Below are 19,314 nucleotides of genomic sequence, written 5' to 3' on the forward strand. Positions count from 1 at the left end.
TCACTCCATACTTCTTATTTTCTGGACTCCAGTGAGGGTGAGGTGGGTCTATGAAACATTTTTCTAAGTGAGTGTAGTGGGTTTTTTTTTCATCTGACATTTAAAAACAGTGACAAAGTCCAGCCTTCCCATTTTATTTTATTTTATTTTATTTATTTTATTTTTTTTAAAGATTTATTTATTTAATTTCCCCCCCTCCCCTGGTTGTCTGTTCTTGGTGTCTATTTGCTGCGTCTTGTTTCTTTGTCCGCTTCTGTTGTCGTCAGTGGCACGGGAAGTGTGGGCGGCGCCATTCCTGGGCAGGCTGCTCTTTCTTTTTACGCTGGGCGGCTTTCCTCACGGGCACACTCCTTGCGCATGGGGCTGCCCCACGCGGGGGACACCCTTGCGTGGCACGGCACTCCTTGCGCGCATCAGCGCTGCGCATGGCCAGCTCCACACGAGTCAAGGAGGCCCGGGGTTTGAACCGCGGACCTCCCATGTGGTAGACGGACGCCCTAACCACTGGGCCAAAGTCCGTTTTCCCTTCCCATTTTATAGTTGAAGAATTTCAGAAGAGGCCCAGAAGTTCCTGGACTTGGTTGAGATTTTATTTCTTATTTCAGTGGTAGAGATGGGTGGAATTCTACTTTTAGGGGGATTGAAATTTTCCTTATTGGAAATATTAAGAAAATTTTAAATGTATACCTAGACACAGTTTCATATTGTTCCAGTACTTTTTATTAGATTTCAGATTTGCTCAGAGATATATCAGCTCCCTGGTATAAATGCCAAGTTCTTTATTGAAATGCTTTATAATATTTCTTTGTTCCAGTGGTGTGGCTTTTTTTCTGCATTTGATCACTAATAGGCATTTTAATTTTTTTAATAGTGGTAACATATATGAGAAATTTGCCATTTTAGTTGTTTTTAAGTGTGCAATTCAGTGGCATTAATTATATTTACAGAGTTGTACAATCATCACTATCATTCATTACCAAAACTTTTTTCTTATCCCAATCAGAAACTCTGTACCCATCATGCAGTAATGCCCCATTTCTCTCTCCTTCTAGCTCCTTGTCACCTCTTATCTATCATCTGCTCCTATTCTAGATATTTTATATAAATGGAATCATATAGTATTTGTGCTTTTATTTGGCATAATAATTGACATCTTTTTAAAGAAACAGGATTAAGGTTCTTTTGGGGACTCATGTACCGAGAGCTGAGAAGAAGGAACTCTAATGGGGGCCTCTCTGCTATTCTTTAGGGAAGGCTTTGAAAGTATGAGTGGGGGCTATATTCAAGCGGTGAAGGGATCTTTTGAGGATGGGGAGCCACTGTTATGATTACTCATCCTTCTCCAAGGATAAGGAAAGTTCAGGTAATATGTAGGGGAGTTGGCACCTTACCTGGTATCAAGTTTCCTCAGGTATAGTCTGTTGGTTTTAGCTCTGTAAGCGTTTTAAAACAATTTTTTAAAAAGATTTATTTTTTACGTATTTCTCCCTGCCACCCCTCCCTCATTGTTTTGTGCTTGCTGTCTCCTTTCTGTCTCTGTTATGTGCTTGTCTTCTTTTTAGGAGGTGCCGGAAACTGAACCCAGAACTTCCCATGTGGGAGGGAGGCATGCAATGGCTTGAGCCACCTCCGCTCCTCCTTGTTGTGTCTCTCATTGTGTTTCCTTGTTGTGTCTCTTCCTTGCGTCATCTTGTTGTGTCAGGTTGCTGTGCCAGCCCGTCACATCTGCTTGCTGTCTTGCTGATCTTCTTTAGGAGGCACTGGGAACCAGACCTCGACCCTCCCATGTGGTAGGTGGGTACCCAACTGCTTGAGTCACATCTGTTTACCTCTGGAAGCTTTTCTAAATTAACTTTCTATAAACATTTATTGCCAGTTAAAAAATTTTTTTTAAAATTATTTATTTATTTCTCTCCTCCTGGCCCTCCTCACCCCTGTTGTCTGCTGTCTGTGTCCATTTGCTGTGTGTTCTTCTGTGTCCACTTGCATCTTGTCAGTGGCACTGGGAATCTTTGTCTCATTTTGTTGCATCATCTTGCTGTGTCTGCTCTCCATGTGTGTGGCACCACTCCTGGGCAGGCTGCGCTTTTTTTCACGTGGGACGGCTCTCCTTGTGCATGGGGCTCCCCTGTGCGGGGGATACCCCAGTATGGCAGGGCATTCCTTGCACACATCAGCACTGTGCATCGGCCAGCTTACCATGTGGGTCAGGAGGCCCTGGGTTTGAACCCTGGGCCTCCTAGATGGTAGGCAGATGCTCTATCAGTTGAGCCAAATCCGCTTCCCTTATTGCCAATTATATGTTAAGTTGTCTTTAAAATATAAAATTAAAGTAGTTTGGATGAACTAAATTAATGTCAGCTAAAGATAAAATTTAAGTAATGTGAGTAAAAGGAGAGGTAATAAATTCACAAATTTTGTTTTACTTATATATTACCTCTTGTTATCCTTGATACATGTAAATTTAAACCCATCTCTCATTACATACTTTGAAGTCATGTTTGGAGTTAGGGATAGGAGAGAGTAAAAATAAAAATCGCTAACATTTACTGAATATTGAATAACAATCATATGAGGAAGATTCTATTATTAGCTCCATTCTATAGGTGAGGAAACAGGTATAAAGAAATGAAGTGTGGCCTTTCCCAAGTCATACTGACTTAGAAGTTTTTTCCTATTTTAAAAAATCATGTATAAAAATGCATATCTTGTTTCTTTAACTAAAAAATATTTTATAGGTCTTTGTAAATGATTTTTTATTTTACAGTTATTAGCTGTTGTATTTAAAATAAATTTTTTAAAAAGTAAAATTTCATTCAACTTCAAAAAATAAAAGACAAAAAGGCAGCTTAACAAAACATGGAAGGATTTCTTTAAAAATTTCTGTCCAGGCTCATTGATCTCATTTAATCCTAACAACTAATCATTTGTTCTCCAGTGTTCAGAAAGACACATAAATGAACGTAGATTAGTTACATCACATGACCAAGATCTCCTTGTTAATGAAGAAAATGAAAAAAAAAAAGTGTAATCATATTCATATCTCAGAAAACATTAAATCCGATATGTTTTTAGCTTTTTAGCATTGATATAGTACCTTCTTTGCCTTTGGTACAAAAATATTACAGTATTGTTTACTGTAGTTTATAAGTTAAATTAGTTTTGTTTTTTTTTTTTTTTTTTTTGGTATGTACCAGGGCCAAGGATTGAACTTGGGTACCTTGTAAGTGGAAGCTGACTCTCAACCACTGAGTCACATCAGCTCCCCTGAGTTGGTCTTTTTGTTGATTTGCTTGTTTTTTTTTTTTTAGGAGGCACTGGGCACCAAACCCCAGATGAAGCTCTCCTGTGAAAAGCAGGCGCTCAACCATTTGAGCCACATCTGCTCCCTGGTTGTGCTTTTTTTTTTGAAGCACCAGAGGCGATGATTTAACCTGGGACCTCGCTTGTGGGAAGCCAGTGCTCAACCACTGAGCCACATCGGCTCTTTCCCCTGCTGTATTTTTAATCATTTTCTATTACTAATGTAAAATACCATTTGATTAGGTCCCCTATTCCTCAAATATTTTTTCTTGAAGTATACATTAGAGTTTTGGTTAATAGTTCTTTAGGAGAATGTACTTAAAATGAAAATGTTTTGGACTCTGTGTTGAAATGAGAAGATAACAAATACACAGATTTGCTATACAGTTTGTGGATGGCTTGCTTTATTTTCCCATTAAAACTGGGCTGAAGTGTTAGTTATTGTAAACACTTTGGCTTAAGGTTATATTATGTAAGCCATAATATCTTATTTACAGAATGTTGAAAAATGTATTTCTCTTTTCAGTAAGATTTAATACATTTTGTTAATGGATGATTTGTAGTTTAGAAATGAAATTTCAGAGGACTGCTTTCAACTTCTAGAACATTAAAATACTTTCTCTTTATTGTAGAAATGTAGACAACCAATTCCCTGGGCAGGGTATTCCGGCTGGATTCCCAGTGTATCCTGCTTTCAGCCCATTGCAGATGCTGTGGTGGCATCAGATGTATGCTCATCAGTATTATATGCAATAGTAAGTTAATTCAAATTCATTTTTCAGTTATTCATTATGTTATTTGTTTTATTTTTGTTTTTATCCTAAGTAAGTTGATTTGGAATTTCATTTGGTGGTGTATTTTCATTGGTATTTAAAATTATTATGAAAAGGAATTCTCAAACATCTCAGCAGATAATTTATTATAAAGTATTTGGCTAAATGAAGAGTTTACAGTTCAAAACTAAGCCTACTCTCAGCTTCTTCCTTTCCTCTAATTAAGCAACATTCAGCAAGGTTTAGTATAATATTTTGTATACTTAAGAGGAGAAAACAAAGTTTCACTAGTAGGCAGTAAATCTACATGAAGAGATAGGAGACAGAATGAAAAAGGAAATGGAAGAATCATGTCAGTGGGGCTCAGATCTATGTAGGGTTTAGTTATGCCTATGTGCTTACTGGACTGTCAGTATTTTAGAAATTCTTGATTTTGATGAATGTGGAACAAACAGTCTTAGCACCAAGTACAGTTTCTTGACCTTTATTATCCTGAACTTATGTGTTCACTTAACATGGACTAGCTTCTTAATGTTCTTCTTTCCTTGGTTTTTTTGTCTGTTAGTCTCTTTATTCTTTATTTTCTGATCATTATTTTTCTGTCCTTTTGATAGCCTTATTTTTTCCCCCTTTTTTCTTCTAAATGGTAACATTCCTTACTCAGTTCAACAGACATTTGTATACTAACTGGGTGTCTTACGGATCTCAGTCTGGTAGGGAAGACAGGATTCAGTCCTGGGTCAGTCCCCTTGGATTTCTTTCACAGTGTTAGTTGTTAGCTATCTGTGGATGACTTCCAGTTTTTCATCTCCTGCTGTGTTTAATCCTATACCTTCATTTAATTGTTGGAAGAATTCCAAAGGGATGTTTGTGTTTAGTCTCTAAAATTTGACCTCTCCATTCTAAGTGCATTCTCCTTCCTAACTTTTTTGCTTTCTCTTCTTAATTATCATACAAGCTCTGCATTTTAATCAACTTTGATTCTGATTCTGGCTTCTGTTATTCCTGAACTCAGTAATTTATCAAGATGAGCTGATATGATGTCTCTGGCTTCTGCCCTTTATATCCTGCTTCCAATGTTTTTACATCTTTTCATATTTTAGACCTGCTTTACTGCAATAGCTCTTCCTCCTTTTAGGCTCTTTACTAAATTTCATCTTGTATAAAACTTTCAGATTAGCATTGTTAATACGGATTTGGATCTTTCGTCCTCCATCTCCCAAAATATCTGGTGGCTCTCTTGCCTATTGTGTGAAGTTTAAACCCTCAACCTTCCTCCAGACTTTTCCCCATAAAGCTGACCTTTATGAGCCTCATATCCTAATTATCTCTTTTATAACCCATTTGCCAAGACAAGCTGTTTGTACCTTATAAATTGCTGTAGTAATAGTTGAGTGACTTATGGGTGCTCAGTACTTTGCTGGGAGCTTTACATCCCTTGTCTCATTTATAAACCTCATGAGAACTGTGTGAGTTGTAGTTTGCTACTAAATCAACCTCCATTTCTCACCTTTAAAATGAAATAACTCTCCTATGTATTAGAATATCCAAGAATTAAGAAATGTTTTGAAAACTAAAAGGCCCTATACAGATACAAGGTATCTTGTATGTAATATAAGCCTGGCTTGAGGTTCAAGAGTAGTTATATGGGATCTCTTTGATATTTTAAAAATCATTTGTCATTGACAGTAGCCATGCAGGGTAAATAATATGGATTTTTAGGCAGATCCTTTACAACATGTGTCTTTTGGGGAGGAGGAGGTGGTGGTGAGGCAGGGGGTATTCATCCTATGTAGAGTAACAAAAGTGGTACTTGGTGAAAAGGTAGTAGAAGAGAGAAAAACTAGTGATGAGTATAAGCTATTCTTATCTCTTCTACCTCTCCCCTACCTCTTTAGACTGATAGGCTAAGAGAACATTCATTGAGCTATATCTACAGCCATCAATCTTGGCTCTACTTTTCCATTGGAATTTGTGCTTACCTAAAATATGTGGGGCAGGAGTTGTGATATACCATACTGGGTTTATGAAAAATGCATATGGCTCCTCAGGTATACAATATAGTATGGTAAAGTTTTTTTTCTTGTTAATACTTACTTTGGTGAATGTTTCAGTCAAGCTGCAGTTTCAGCTCAGGCCACGTCAAATGCCAACCCAGGTCAACCTACCGGTTCACAGCCTCTAAATATGGCACATGTTCCTGGAGAAGAACCCCCACCTGCTCCAAACATAGTGGCCCAAGAAAATCGACCTATGAATGAGAATGTTCAGATGAATGCACAGGGAGGTCCAGTGCTAAATGAAGAAGACTTCAATCGAGACTGGCTAGACTGGATGTACACATTCTCACGAGCTGCAATTCTCCTTAGTATTGTATACTTCTATTCTTCTTTTAGTCGGTTTATCATGGTAATGGGAGCCATGCTACTGGTTTATATGTGAGTGATGTTTATTAACCTTTTGTAGTTCCTTTTAATTACTTTCTAAAACTGTTCAGCACTGTATGTAATATATGGTATTCAGTCAGGGAACGTTGACTGAAGGAATGTGAATGCTGAGCTTCACATAGCTGGCATGTTTCTGATGTCCAAAGCATGGAATAGGTTATGTTGGATAGGCATGGTTATCAGAACTGTTTAGAAGCAGATTTCTTTCCTTTGCTATCTTTTATATAAATTATTAATTCAGTTAGATACATCCTGTTAATTGCTTAGAACTTGAGGAAGTATACAGTATTGTCCTGCATAAGGATGTCCTTTTTAATTACATTTATCAACACAAAGTCCTATGGGTATAGGTCAGATGTTTTTATCAGTAGGCCAACTTTCTCTTCCCCCTTCTCCCCAAGAGGCAAAGACATATCTAGTTGAATTTCATTTTGAAAAACATAAAAAAGATTTTAAGTACTAATATATCTTAATAGAGTCAGTTAAGCCCACGATAGACTTTTAGACTTTAATTGATTCTTATTTTGCAGTTACTGTTTTGAGAGGGATAGCGTCCTGGCCTGAAGTGAGAGATTTGGTCTTTTGGTGCAGAAGTAATTGCGGTTTTGCATTGTTGAAACTTGCCATTTGCCATTTGATATTGGCATACATTCTTAAATAAATATGGTTATGTTATATATCATTTTAATGTGCATTTCTCACTTTATGGTTTTTTACTAGTGATTTATTACTTGCTCTCTATATTTATTTTAGACTATGGAAATCATGTTAGACAAAAAGCAAATTGGAGGGATTTTCTTATTTGAGTTCAAAATGGGTTGTAAAGCAGCAGAGACAACTCACAATATCAACAACACATTTGGCCAGGAACTGCCCATTAACTTACAGTGCAATTGTGGTTCAAGAAATTTTGTAAAGGAGACGAGAGCCTTGAAGATGAAGAGTGTAGTAGCAGGCTGTCGGAAGTAGACAACGACCAATTGAGAATAATCATCAAAGCTGAGCCTCTTAAACTACACAAGAAGTTGCCAAAGAACTCAACATCGACAATTCTATGGTCTTTGGTGTTTGAAGCAAAGTGGAAAGTTAAAAAAGCTGAGTAAGTGGGTGCCTCATGAGCTGACCAAAAATAAAAAAAATTGTCTTTTTGAAGTGTCGTCTTCTCTTATTCTATGCAACAACAATGGACCATTTCTTGATCAGATTGTGACGTGTGATGAAAAGTGGATTTTTTACAACTGGCAATGACCAGCTCCAGTGGTTGGACCAAGAAGAAATTCAAAAGCATTTCCCAAAGCCAAACTTGTACCCAAAAAGGTCATGGTCACCATTTGGTGGTCTGCTACCAGTCTGATCCACTACAGCTTTCAGAATCCTGGCAAAACTGTTAAATCTGAGAGGTATGTTCAGCAAGTCGATGAGTTGCACCAAAAACTGCAACACCTGCAGTCGGCATTGGTCAACAGAAAGGGCCCAATTCTTCTCCACGACAATGTCTGCTTGGATGTTGCAGAACCAACGCTTCAAAAGTTGAATGAGTTGGGCTACGAAGTTTTGCCTCTGACCTCTCACCAGCTGACTACCACTTCTTCAAACATCTTGACAACTATTTGCAGGGAAAAAGCCTCTACAACCAGCAGGATGCAGAAAATGCTTTCCAAGAGTTTGTCGAATCCCAAAGGACGGAATTTTATGCTACAGGAATAAACTTATTTCTCATTGGCAAAAATGTGTTGATTTTAATGGTTCCTATTTTGATTAATAAAGGTGTGTTTGAGCCTAGTTATAATTTTAAATTCACAGTTCAAAACCGCAATTCCTTTTGCACCAACCTAATAGTTCCAATCATTTTTCTCTTTTAGGACACTAATGTTTTATAATGCTACAGATAAAAATAACTGGGACTTATTATCTTTTTTCTTTATTTTACCGAACAGACACCAAGCTGGATGGTTTCCTTTTAGGCAAGAAGGAGGTCAGCAACAGGCTCCCAACAATAATGTGGAAGTTAACAATGATGGGCAAAATGTAAACAATCTAGAACTTGAAGAAATGGTATGTTAATGACGTTCTTGTATATTTTAAATATTGGTGTTTCTTCAAGACTGTATGGGACCAAAATAATAAAAGAGTCATGGTTGTTCCATAGGTATTTATGGAATGGCACATGAAGAAAAGCTAAAATATATATTTTGTGGTGGTTTCATCATGGAGAACTTTAATACTGAGTCAGTCATATACTAGAATGAAGTGGGGAGTATTAACATTATTCTTCCTGGAAATAGCCAAAAAAGAAAATTACACACATTGTGGATTTATTGTATTGTATTGGCAGTTGTTCCCTATGAATCTGAACACTGAAGAATTGCTCATTTTTGAACTTTAAAGATATATGATCAGAGATGTACCACTTCCTTATATTACCTACTCATATTCCTTCTTTCTAGTAAAGAAGCACTTAACTCTCATCTTTTCTATCAAGAGTTATTACTAGCTGTTCAGATGATTTAGTATGTTCTTGTTTTGTTTGAAAGGAGCGTCTTATGGATGATGGTCTCGAAGATGAGAGTGGAGAAGATGCAGGTGAAGATGCCAGTGCAATTCAAAGGCCTGGATTAATGGCTTCAGCTTGGTCTTTTATCACCACCTTCTTTACTTCACTAATACCAGAGGGGCCTCCCCAGGTTGCCAATTAGACTTGAAAAACTGTGCCAGCTGCAAAGGAGGGTTTGACTTTAGGAAAGTGTTTTAAATAACAGTGCAATTTCAAAAAAATTTATAACTTTCTTTTGATCATCATGTACAGAGGTATTTTTTCTTTAAGCTCTATATGCATATGAATATTTTAAGCACAAATGGACTACTAAATGTGTGATTTTTTTTTTTTTTTAAGATCCTAACAGAACATAATGTAACAATATTGGTCTTCCAGGTTTTATTCATTTCAATTATGTACATTATACCCAGATAGACCTGTTTGTGCGCCTTATTTCTTTAGAGCTGCTTTATATATAAATGTCTACAGCTAGTAGCCCAACCCTTCAATATATAATTTGAGTAAATATACCTATTTTCTGTGAACTATCCTAAAAGTTTTAAACAGAATGACCTCATAATTTTTAATAAAGAATATTATTTAAAATGTACTAGAAGCATCTTGCCCAGCCATAAAGCAATAAACTCAATAATCTTAATTTTGAAATTTGAATAAATAATGGAAACTTTCTATTTTAAGGGTATGTATCCCATCAATTGGAATTAGTATAAAAAGGCAGCTCTTCTGTGGAATTAACAGCGATAAAAATGTTTGATACAGGCAGTACTTTTATAAAATAAGATATGTTGGAAATCATTCCCTGTAATTTTTTAAATAAAAGGTCAATTATGCTAAACTGTCTTAAGGAATATTTGTTCCAACTCTTCAGTAACATGCCCATTACATGCAAAAATCTGTATCAATTTCAGTAGTTTTGGAAGGGTTGCTTTCTTCAAGTTCATTTTCACCTCTTTCCATTACAGATGAATGCCTTCTAGTTCTCAGGTGGTCTGAAACCTCAGAAGTTTATTAAAAATTCTTGCAAAAGCTGATGTAATATTGCATAAGAAAGGAGAAAGTTTCTTATAGGGTAGCTAATTAAATTAAAACAAATGTAGATGGGAGAACATATGTCTTGTGTATGAAAATGTATTATTGTGATTATGGTACTGGTATAGGGATATATGATTAGGTAATAGAACAGAATAGAAGCTTAAGAACATTTTTCTATGAATTATTTTCTAAGTTTAATGATATAGGTAACATTTCAAGGGATAACGGTTAACCTTTTGAAAAGTAAAATTAGGTTTCTGTTTATATAAAAACAAATTCTAGGTGACATCATGATCAAATATGAACAATAAAGCAATGAGAATACATAAAATAATAGGTGGAATGCTTACATTGGTGTGAGAAAATACCTTTATGGCAGAATCCCTAAATGAAAAGGTTGCTATGTATGTAATGTTCTGGCATACATAATTAAAAGGAAAAAATGATGGAAAGGGTAATTAGCAAAGTTTTAAATTCAGTAAACAAGGACAAACATTCCAATAGGAAATGACCAAAGCATAAATATGGGTAATAAACATGAAAAATAATGTAGTGTGTAGAAGTTAAAATTGCTAAGATAAGAATGCTCGGTGTTGGTGAAGCTATAGGGAGATGTAAAATAATATATAGTCTTTCTGGAAGGCAAGTATCAACTTTTCTAAGTGTGCCTGTCACAAATATGCAGATCAGTCAGTGTCATCTGTTTGCTCCTAGAATGAAAACCAGGCTCCTTACCATGTCTTACAAAGTCCTGAAAGTTCTGGCCCTTGCCTCATCTCAGACTGTGCTCTCCTTTGATACTTCTGTTCAAGCTAGGCTGGTCTTCCAATTCTACCACTCTTTTCAGCCCCAGGACTTTTATAGCTGCTGTCTTTTGCTTGGAGCACATTCCCTTCCTTCTTTGTCACAGTAACACTTAATAATCATCCCTCAGACATGGTAATTGTCAGTTCCTTAGGGAAGGTTTTCCCTGGTAGCACCACTTACCTTTTGTACTTAGTACCATTATAGTTTATATTTATTTTCTTTTTTGTCTTTCCCACAAGATATCAGGGCACTGAGGGTGGTGAATGTATTCTTTTTTATATATACTTTTTCATTTTTAAAAAGATACTTAGAATACATAGATGTTACGTAAGAAATATTTGGGATTCCCATATGCCCTGCTCCCTACCCTTCCCACGTTTTCCCGTATTAATAACAACATTTATTAGTGTGGTATATTTGTTACAATAGATGAACACATTTTGGAGCATTGTCATTAAGCGTGGATTATAGTTTACATTGTAGTTTGCTTTGTCTCCTGCACATTTTTGTAAGTTATGACAAGATATATAATGGCCTGTAGCTGTCATTGCAATGTCATTCAGGCCTATTCCCAAGTCCCAAAAATGCCCCCAGATTACAAATTTTTCCCTCTCCCTCCCCACACAATCTGGTAGCCACTGCCTCCACATCAATGATAAAAGTTCTTCCATTGCTACAATCAGAATCTATAGTAAAATAACAGTAAGTCTACTCTAGAACATCATTCATTCCCCAATCCTGAGAGTTCTTGGATAGTGATGCTCACTCTGCCTCTAATTCAGAGGGGCTTAGATCCTATGGAGCAGATCGATGGGACCATCTTGCTTGCAGTTGCAGACTCTCTTTTCCTTGAGATGGTCATTGTCTGTCATCATCATCTTGTTGTCCAGGGTGAGTCCGATGAACTGGAGAGTAGGTGTTGCAACTCTGCTGAGATTCAAGGCCCAAATGGTACATGGATAGCCCAAAGATTTAAGTCTCTTGGACATACACCTATCAACTGTAGTACTAACTATAGGTTCAAATAGAAGGGGCAGAAGAGTCATGTGTAAGGAAACCACAACAGAATCCATCTCTGTCACACTGGGGACACTGGCAGGGCACCAAACTCCTGAGCTGTCTGCCCTGCCTATAGTGTCTGGATGTCTTCAGAGCCCTAGGGCCCAGCTATTTGGGGCAATATTTACTTTGGCAGCCAATGAGATCCTGCTGAAATGTGCATAAGCGTAACCTCTGGAATGACCTCCCAGCTCACTTTGAAGTCTCTTAGCCATATAAACTCATTTGTCTTTACCCTTTCCGCCTTTTGGCTATGGCCTTTTCCCAGTTGCATTGCTACTTGGTGCTTGGTAGTAATTCCTCAGTGCCAGGGAGGCTTATCTTTGGGAGTCATGTCCCATGCTGGGGGAAAGGTAATGCATTTATATGCTGAGTTTGGCTTAGAGGTCACATTTGAGAAATAAGGAGGCTCTCTGGAGGTGACTCTTAGGTACCCTATAATACTAGGCTAAGTTTCAATCTCTAAAGTCTCATAAGAACAGTCATCAATATCTAGGGCCCATCAATGGTCCATCCTCCTTTACTATTCACTGCCCCTGTACTCAGGATTCTTGCTGTCCCAGTAGAGAATGTGACAGAGCTCCCCAGGATGGGAATTTGATATTCTTATGGTTATTGTGTGAATCTCCACTAACTGGGACAATGCCCCATGGACACTTGAACACATTCACATGTCTTATAGGTATGCCCCAAATGAACCTCCTCCCATGTATCCCCCATTACTGACACCCCACACCAATGATCTTCCCCTTCCACAGTTGTAACCTTTCTGTGATCCAAAACTTCAAAAATGAAGCTAACAAAATAACCAAATACAATTAATAAGAAAACGAAATGATGGTTTTTAAAAATAACAAAATAGGGAAATGGACTTTGGCCCAGTGGTTAGGGCGTCCGTCTACCACATGGGAGGTCCACGGTTCAAACCCCGGGCCTCCTTGACCCGTGTGGAGCTGGCCCATGCGCAGTGCTGATGCGCCCAAGGAGTGCTGCACCACGCAGGGGTGTCCCCCGCGTAGGGGAGCCCCACGCGCAAGGAGTGCACCCCGTGAGGAGAGCTGCCTAGCGCGAAAGAAAGTGCAGCCTGCCCAGTAATGGCGCCGCCCACACTTCTGTGCCGCTGACGATAACAGAAGCCAACAACAACAACAACAAAAAAAGACACAGAAAACAGACAACCAGGGGAGGGGAAGGGAATTAAATAAATAAAAATAAATCTTTAAAAAATAAAAAAATTAAAATTAAAAATAACAAAATACAAAAAATTTAAAAATAAATTTGAAGTAAAGAATTAAAAATTTTGATGTCTTTGGTCACTTTATGATCTATTGTATGTATAATGACATTTTCTTCTGTTTATTCCCCCAGTGTCTTTTTGTGTGAGTGTGTGAATATATTTTTGCTCTTTGTTATTGCCTCAGTTCTAGAAGAGTGCCCTGTGGTTTGCTTAGTAAATGAATGAGTGCTTAAAAAATACACATACCTTTGAACCAACAAAAGTTCCAGAGACTATCATGCGTATGTGAGATTTTGCAATCCAGGTGTTTACTATATTGTTTATACTAGAAAAAAATTAGAACTGACAAATTCCACCAGGTAAGCTATGATGCATTCACACATTGAAATACTATATATGTAGCCATTAAAAATGATGTAGAAATATGACTAAAAGGTAGATAAAATATATTGAAAATAGCATGTCCTCACTTTTATATATGTGGGTATATGCAAAGACATGGGAAGACTATACATCTATAATGTTAATATTTTGACAGTTGTGGGATTGATACTTCTTTATGCTTATCTCTTTTTAAACTTTTGCTGTAATGAATTTTTGCCTGTTTTAAGTTACTTTTATAAAGAGATAAAAGACTTAACAGCATTAATAACAAAACAAACATATATATATATCACATCTTACTTCACCCTACCACCAATACCTTGCATTGTTGTGAAACATTTTTAACTAATGCTGAAAGAGCATCCTCAAAATACTACTACTAACCAAAGTATCTTACGTTAGGTGTATTTTCCCCCCAACCCACCCTATTATTAATACTAAAAATTTTTTTTATCTCATTTATACGTGAATATTACATAAACAATAAGTGTCTAATAAAAGTTGTGAACTTACGAAGCAAACATATAACATGATACACGGGTTCCATACATCAGCCCACCCCCAACACCTTGCATTGTTGTGAAACAGTTGTTACAAGTTATGAAAGAATATTATCAAAATCTTACTATAATTCATATCATATGTAACATGCATTTTTTTTTTATTGACTTTTTTATCCCCTGCCCCTTGTGGCTTTTTGTGTGCTGTCTGCTCTCTGTGTCCGCTTGCTGCATGCTCTTCTGCATTTTTTTTTTTTGCTTATCTCCCTTTTTATTGCGTCCCCTTGCTCAGTTGGCTCTCTGCAGTGCCCCGGGCCTGTGGCCTTTAAAAGGAGACACCAGGACGCTAATCCAGGGTCTCCCATATGGTAGACAGGAGCCCAACTGATTAAGCCACCTCCTGTTTCATGCATTTTTCCCCCAACCCAACATGTTATTTTTTAAAATATATTTTTATTACGGAAGTTGTGAACTTAGAAAACAATTATTCACATGTGCAGAATTCCCATACAACACCCCTCTATCAACATGCCACACTATGTTGGAACATTTGTTACAGATTATGAGATAGTATCATCAGACTATTCCACTAACCATGGTCCACAGCATACATTTGGTACACTTTTTGCATACTCCCCATTATCAACACAGTACATATTTATTACAGATGCATGACTATTACAGTATTGCTATTAACCGCAGTCCATAGGCCACACCAATTGTATTTTTCCCATGGTTCTCCACATTCCCACCACCCTGCCATAGTGATGTACTTCTGCTCTAGCTCAGGACACTTGGATCTGTACCATCAACCACAACTCTCATCTACCCTCTGGGTTCATTGTGTTATTTAGTCCCTAGATTATTCTCTAGCTGTCTTTCAATTGATATTTACATCCCTAGACTACCCGTTTCCAGCCACATTCCCATTTCTAAATCAGCTGTTACTCACTATAACGTGTTAACCATCAAATCTATACATTTTCCACACTTTTACAATAAAAATAATTAAAACTTCTACATATATTAAGCATCAGTAGTCCATCTCAGTCTTTCTCTTATCACCTTTAAGAATCATACCTATCACTAGGACTTGAAGATTTTTTTCTACAATTTCTTCTAGAATCTTTATAGTTCTTGCTTTTATATTTAGGTTTTCCATTTTGAGTTAATTTTTGTATAAGGGGTGAAATAGGGGTCCTTTTTCCTTCTTTTGACTATGGATGTCCAGTTCTCCTAGCACCATTTGTTGAAAGAACTGTTCTGCCTGAGCTGGGTGGGTTTCACAGGCTTGTCAAAAATCTCTTGACCTTAGATGTGAGGGTCTGTTTCTGAACCATCAATTCAGTTCCGTTCACCTATGTGTCTGTATGCCAGTACCATGCTGTTTTTACCACTGTAGCTAGGTAGTATGATTTAAAGTCCAGAAGTAAGAGTCCTCCAATTTCACTTTTCCTTTTTAAGATGTTTCTGGCTATTCAGGACCCCTTAACCTTCCAAATAAATTTCACAATCGTGCTTTCCATTTATTTTTTAAAATGCTGGTGGAATTTTTATCAGGATTGCACTGAATCTGTATACCAATTTGAGTAGAATTGACATTTTAATGACAGTCTTCTAATCTGTTAGCATGGAATGTTCTTCCAATTAGGTCTTTTAAAATTTATTTTAACAATGCTGGTCTCTTAGTTATAAACTCTCTCAGTTTTGTTTATCTGTGAATATTCTAAACTTACCCTCATTTTTGAAAGACGGTCTTGCCAGATCTAAGATTCTTGGCTGGAAGTTTTTCTCTTTCAGTATCTTAAATATATCATACCAATGTCTTTTTGTCTCCATGGTTTCTGATAAGAAATTGGCACTTAATCTTATTGGGTACCCCTTTTATATTATGCATTGCTTTTCTCTTGCTATTCTCAGAATTTTCTCTTTGTCTTTGGCATTTGACATTCTGATTAGTATGTGTCTCCAAGTTCATCTATTCAGATTTATTTGGATGGGAGTACATTGTGCTTCTTGGACATGGATATCCATGTCCTTTAATAAGGTTGGGAAAATTTCTACCACTATTTCTTCAAATATTCCTTTTGTCCCCTTTCCCTTCTCTTCTCCTTCTGGGACATCCATGACATGCATGTTTACACATCTCTTGCAGTCATTTATTTCCCTGAGACCTTGTTCAATTCTTTCCATTCTTTTTTCCATCTGTTCTTTTGTATGTTCACTTTCAGAGACCATTTCTTCAAGTTTACCAATCCTTTTTTCTGCCTCCTGAAATCTGCTATTATATGATTCCAGTGTATTTTTAATTTCATTGATTGCACCTTTCATTCCCATGAGATCTGCTATTTTTCTATGAATGCTTTCAAATTCTTCTTTGTGCTCATCCAGTGTCTTCTTAATATCCTTAATCTCTGTAGCCATCTCATTGAATTTATTGAGATTTGTTTGAACATCTGTGATTAGTTGTCTCAACTTCTTTATGTCATCTGGAGGCTTATCTTATTCCTTTAAATGGGTCTTATCTTCCTGTTGCTTGGTGTGGATTGTAATTTTTTGTTTGTGTTTTGGCATCTGGCTTACTAGATGTATTTATTCTGGGTGCAGTTTCTCTTTTCAGTTTAGGGCTTTCTTTTCCTTTCTCCCTTGCTGGTTGTGTAATAGGAGGCAAGCATGTACTTAGTGCTATAAGCTGTGGAGGCTCAAGCTGCCCTTATTTCCCCAGGAACTGAAGAAGTTTCTCCCAACTTTCTCCTTTGCCAGGAGAAGGGACAGAGCCACAGCTGTGTGGAATAATCCAAGTTTGCAGGTCTAGACTATAGTCTAGACAGTGCCCAGAGAGACCAATGAAGCTTCAAGCCCCTTTCTCCCCTGCCTGGGGCGAGGATGGAGCTGCAGATGTGGGCAGCAGTCTATGCCATGTGGGTCCAAGATGACTGCAGCTTCCCTGGTAGACTTCTGAATATTTGATCTGCCTGCCGAATGTTCCTGCAATTACCCAAAGAGGCTGGTGTGGGGTCTGCCAGCTTCCTCCCTGCTAGAAATGGGGCTGAAGCCCAGGTTAGGGGTGCAGGCCGATTTGGGTGAAAGAAGCCGGTACCTACCAGCACTGTGATTTTCAGTCGGCCAGGTTTCCCCTCTTGCTGGAGGTGGAGTAAAAATGGCAGCTACTGGCCTTTTTCCAACTTGGACAGGTTCAAACTTTAGCTGTTCTCAGGGCCATATTCCAGCCAGCCAAATTCACCAATCAGCAGCTGAAGTCAATGGCCAACCGTCTCTTCCTCCCCTGTTTTTGGGAAATGGAACTTCCAATTCCAGTCACAGATTAGCTCCTGAGGTGGCTTCTGCTGCCAGAGAAGGAGGATCACCGGCCTCCATGGTGTGGCCTGTGTTTTCCCCGAGAGGGTGGTGCTGGTCCCCCCAGCTTCCTCCCTGCTGAAGGGGGGGGCGGGGAGCTGGAGTTCATGCTAGAGCTGCAATCCGATATGGATGGAAAGAAGCTGGTCCCTACTGTTGTAGAGAAATCGGGTGTGCGCGGTATCGAAGGCCAGGACACGAGAGTACCGAGAAGGAAGTTAGTTTATTTCGACCAGCCGGGCTCGGCGGACTCTCGTCCTAATAAAAACCGAGCCCTGAATAGAATTTTGGGTTCCCTTTTATACAGAAAAGATATAAGGATAGGGAGCTAAATGGTGCTTTTGTGAAAGAAAATGACTTTCCTTGTTAAGTGTTTGTCTGAGTACCAGATAAGTTTTGAATTATAGTACCCCCATATTTTAGGTGAGCTTGAATTAGCATATCCCTCACATCTCCGGTGAGCTTGAATTAGCATATCGCTCACATCTCAGGTAAACTTGAATTAGCATATCCGGATGCAACCTTGAATACACATTTGTCTCACATCCTTTTGGAACATTCAGAGACTATAGGGCCTATATTACTTACTTGGCCATCTTGGGGACTAGGTACTCTTGGAAACAATTTTGAATTTATGCACAGGCTATATCACTACCAGCCCTGTGATTTTCAGTCCATCTGCTTCCCCTCATCCAGGGGCAGAATTAAAATGGTGGCTACTGGCCTCTTTCTGACTCGAACGGGTTCAAACTTTAGCTGTGCTTAGGATTATACTTTAGTCCACCGAATCTACTAATAAGTAGCTGAAGTTGGTACCCAATCATCTCTTCCCTGTTTTTGGAAAGTGAAGCTTCCAATTCCAGCTGGGACTAGCTCCCGAGGTGGCTTGTCCTGCCAGTGGAGGATGGGCAGGAGCCTCGGGGGCGTGGAGCGCTCTACTTACGAGTCTTCTCAGCAGGTGGGCAGGCTCCTTCCATTCTTTCAAGGATGTTGTAGGATGCTCTTCTGGTGTCCTGGAGCTTCCAAACAGGTGCTTTAGATAACACTGGGTGATTATTAACTTCTCTGTAGCAGGAGCTGACTAGGAGCTCCTTACTCTGCTACCAGCTTGCTGGTTGTCTCACAATACAATTTTATTAGTGCATACAGATATAATTAGACCTTAGGTTCTGACTTACACCAGACTTAGGAAAAGTTATAAATGGGCACACCTACTTGTCACTGAACAGTGTGGTGAAAACTGCCACTGGAACTTAGCAACTGAGACTCTGAATATGGCCTTTTCTCTCACTAATTTGAAAAGCCTAATTTTTCAATGGTAATGGAACCGGATGGATGATGATAAACCCTATCCTCCCTTTTTCCTGCTGGCTACTGTGTTGGGCATTGGCCCAGGTGTGATCAGTCATTGTACTTTTCCCCTGAAAAAGTGACTAGTCCAAGGTGTAGGTATATAACTCATAAAGGTCTTATCAGAATGTGGATGGCCCTAGAGAATGAAATGCTAGTTTTCCTCTGGTGTTGATATACTGGGGTGGCTTAAGTTTGGGACTGCCATGATCATCTTTCTACCCATGAGAGTAGGAGAGAATAAGGCCAAGACAGAGAGGTAAACACCCCAGAGGTGGAGACCAGGAGAAGATCCTGATAGTATCATCTGAATATTTAAATCCAGCTTTGGCTAAATGAGGATCCACCTGTCCTTGCAGGTATGCAAATTGTCCTGAGAGGGTCCTGATATAACCTTCCCACCTCATCCATATCCCCCAGAGGCAATTACTATCAATGGCTTCTGTTTGTAATTATTTTGGTGCTTAGCATTATATATGTTCATATCACTCTCACATATTTAGCCTTT

General features: G+C 38.3%; 1 protein-coding gene across 3 annotated transcripts in view; it reads left to right on the top strand.

The window, feature by feature from the left end:
- Window positions 1-9,915, top strand: part of HERPUD2 (HERPUD family member 2) — a 56,696-nt gene extending 46,781 nt beyond the window's left edge. For all 3 annotated transcript variants that reach the window (XM_004457117.5, XM_004457118.5, XM_012524640.4), the window contains 4 exons: window positions 3,936-4,058; window positions 6,191-6,514; window positions 8,461-8,578; window positions 9,058-9,915. In XM_004457117.5, the coding sequence (XP_004457174.2) occupies window positions 3,936-4,058; window positions 6,191-6,514; window positions 8,461-8,578; window positions 9,058-9,219 (727 nt within the window). In that variant the 3' untranslated portion in view covers window positions 9,220-9,915. The remainder of the gene's footprint in view (window positions 1-3,935; window positions 4,059-6,190; window positions 6,515-8,460; window positions 8,579-9,057) is intronic.
- The last annotated feature ends 9,399 nt before the right edge of the window (window positions 9,916-19,314 follow it).

The sequence above is a fragment of the Dasypus novemcinctus genome, chromosome 5 (genome assembly GCF_030445035.2).
Source record: "Dasypus novemcinctus isolate mDasNov1 chromosome 5, mDasNov1.1.hap2, whole genome shotgun sequence".
NCBI lineage: Eukaryota > Metazoa > Chordata > Mammalia > Cingulata > Dasypodidae > Dasypus > Dasypus novemcinctus.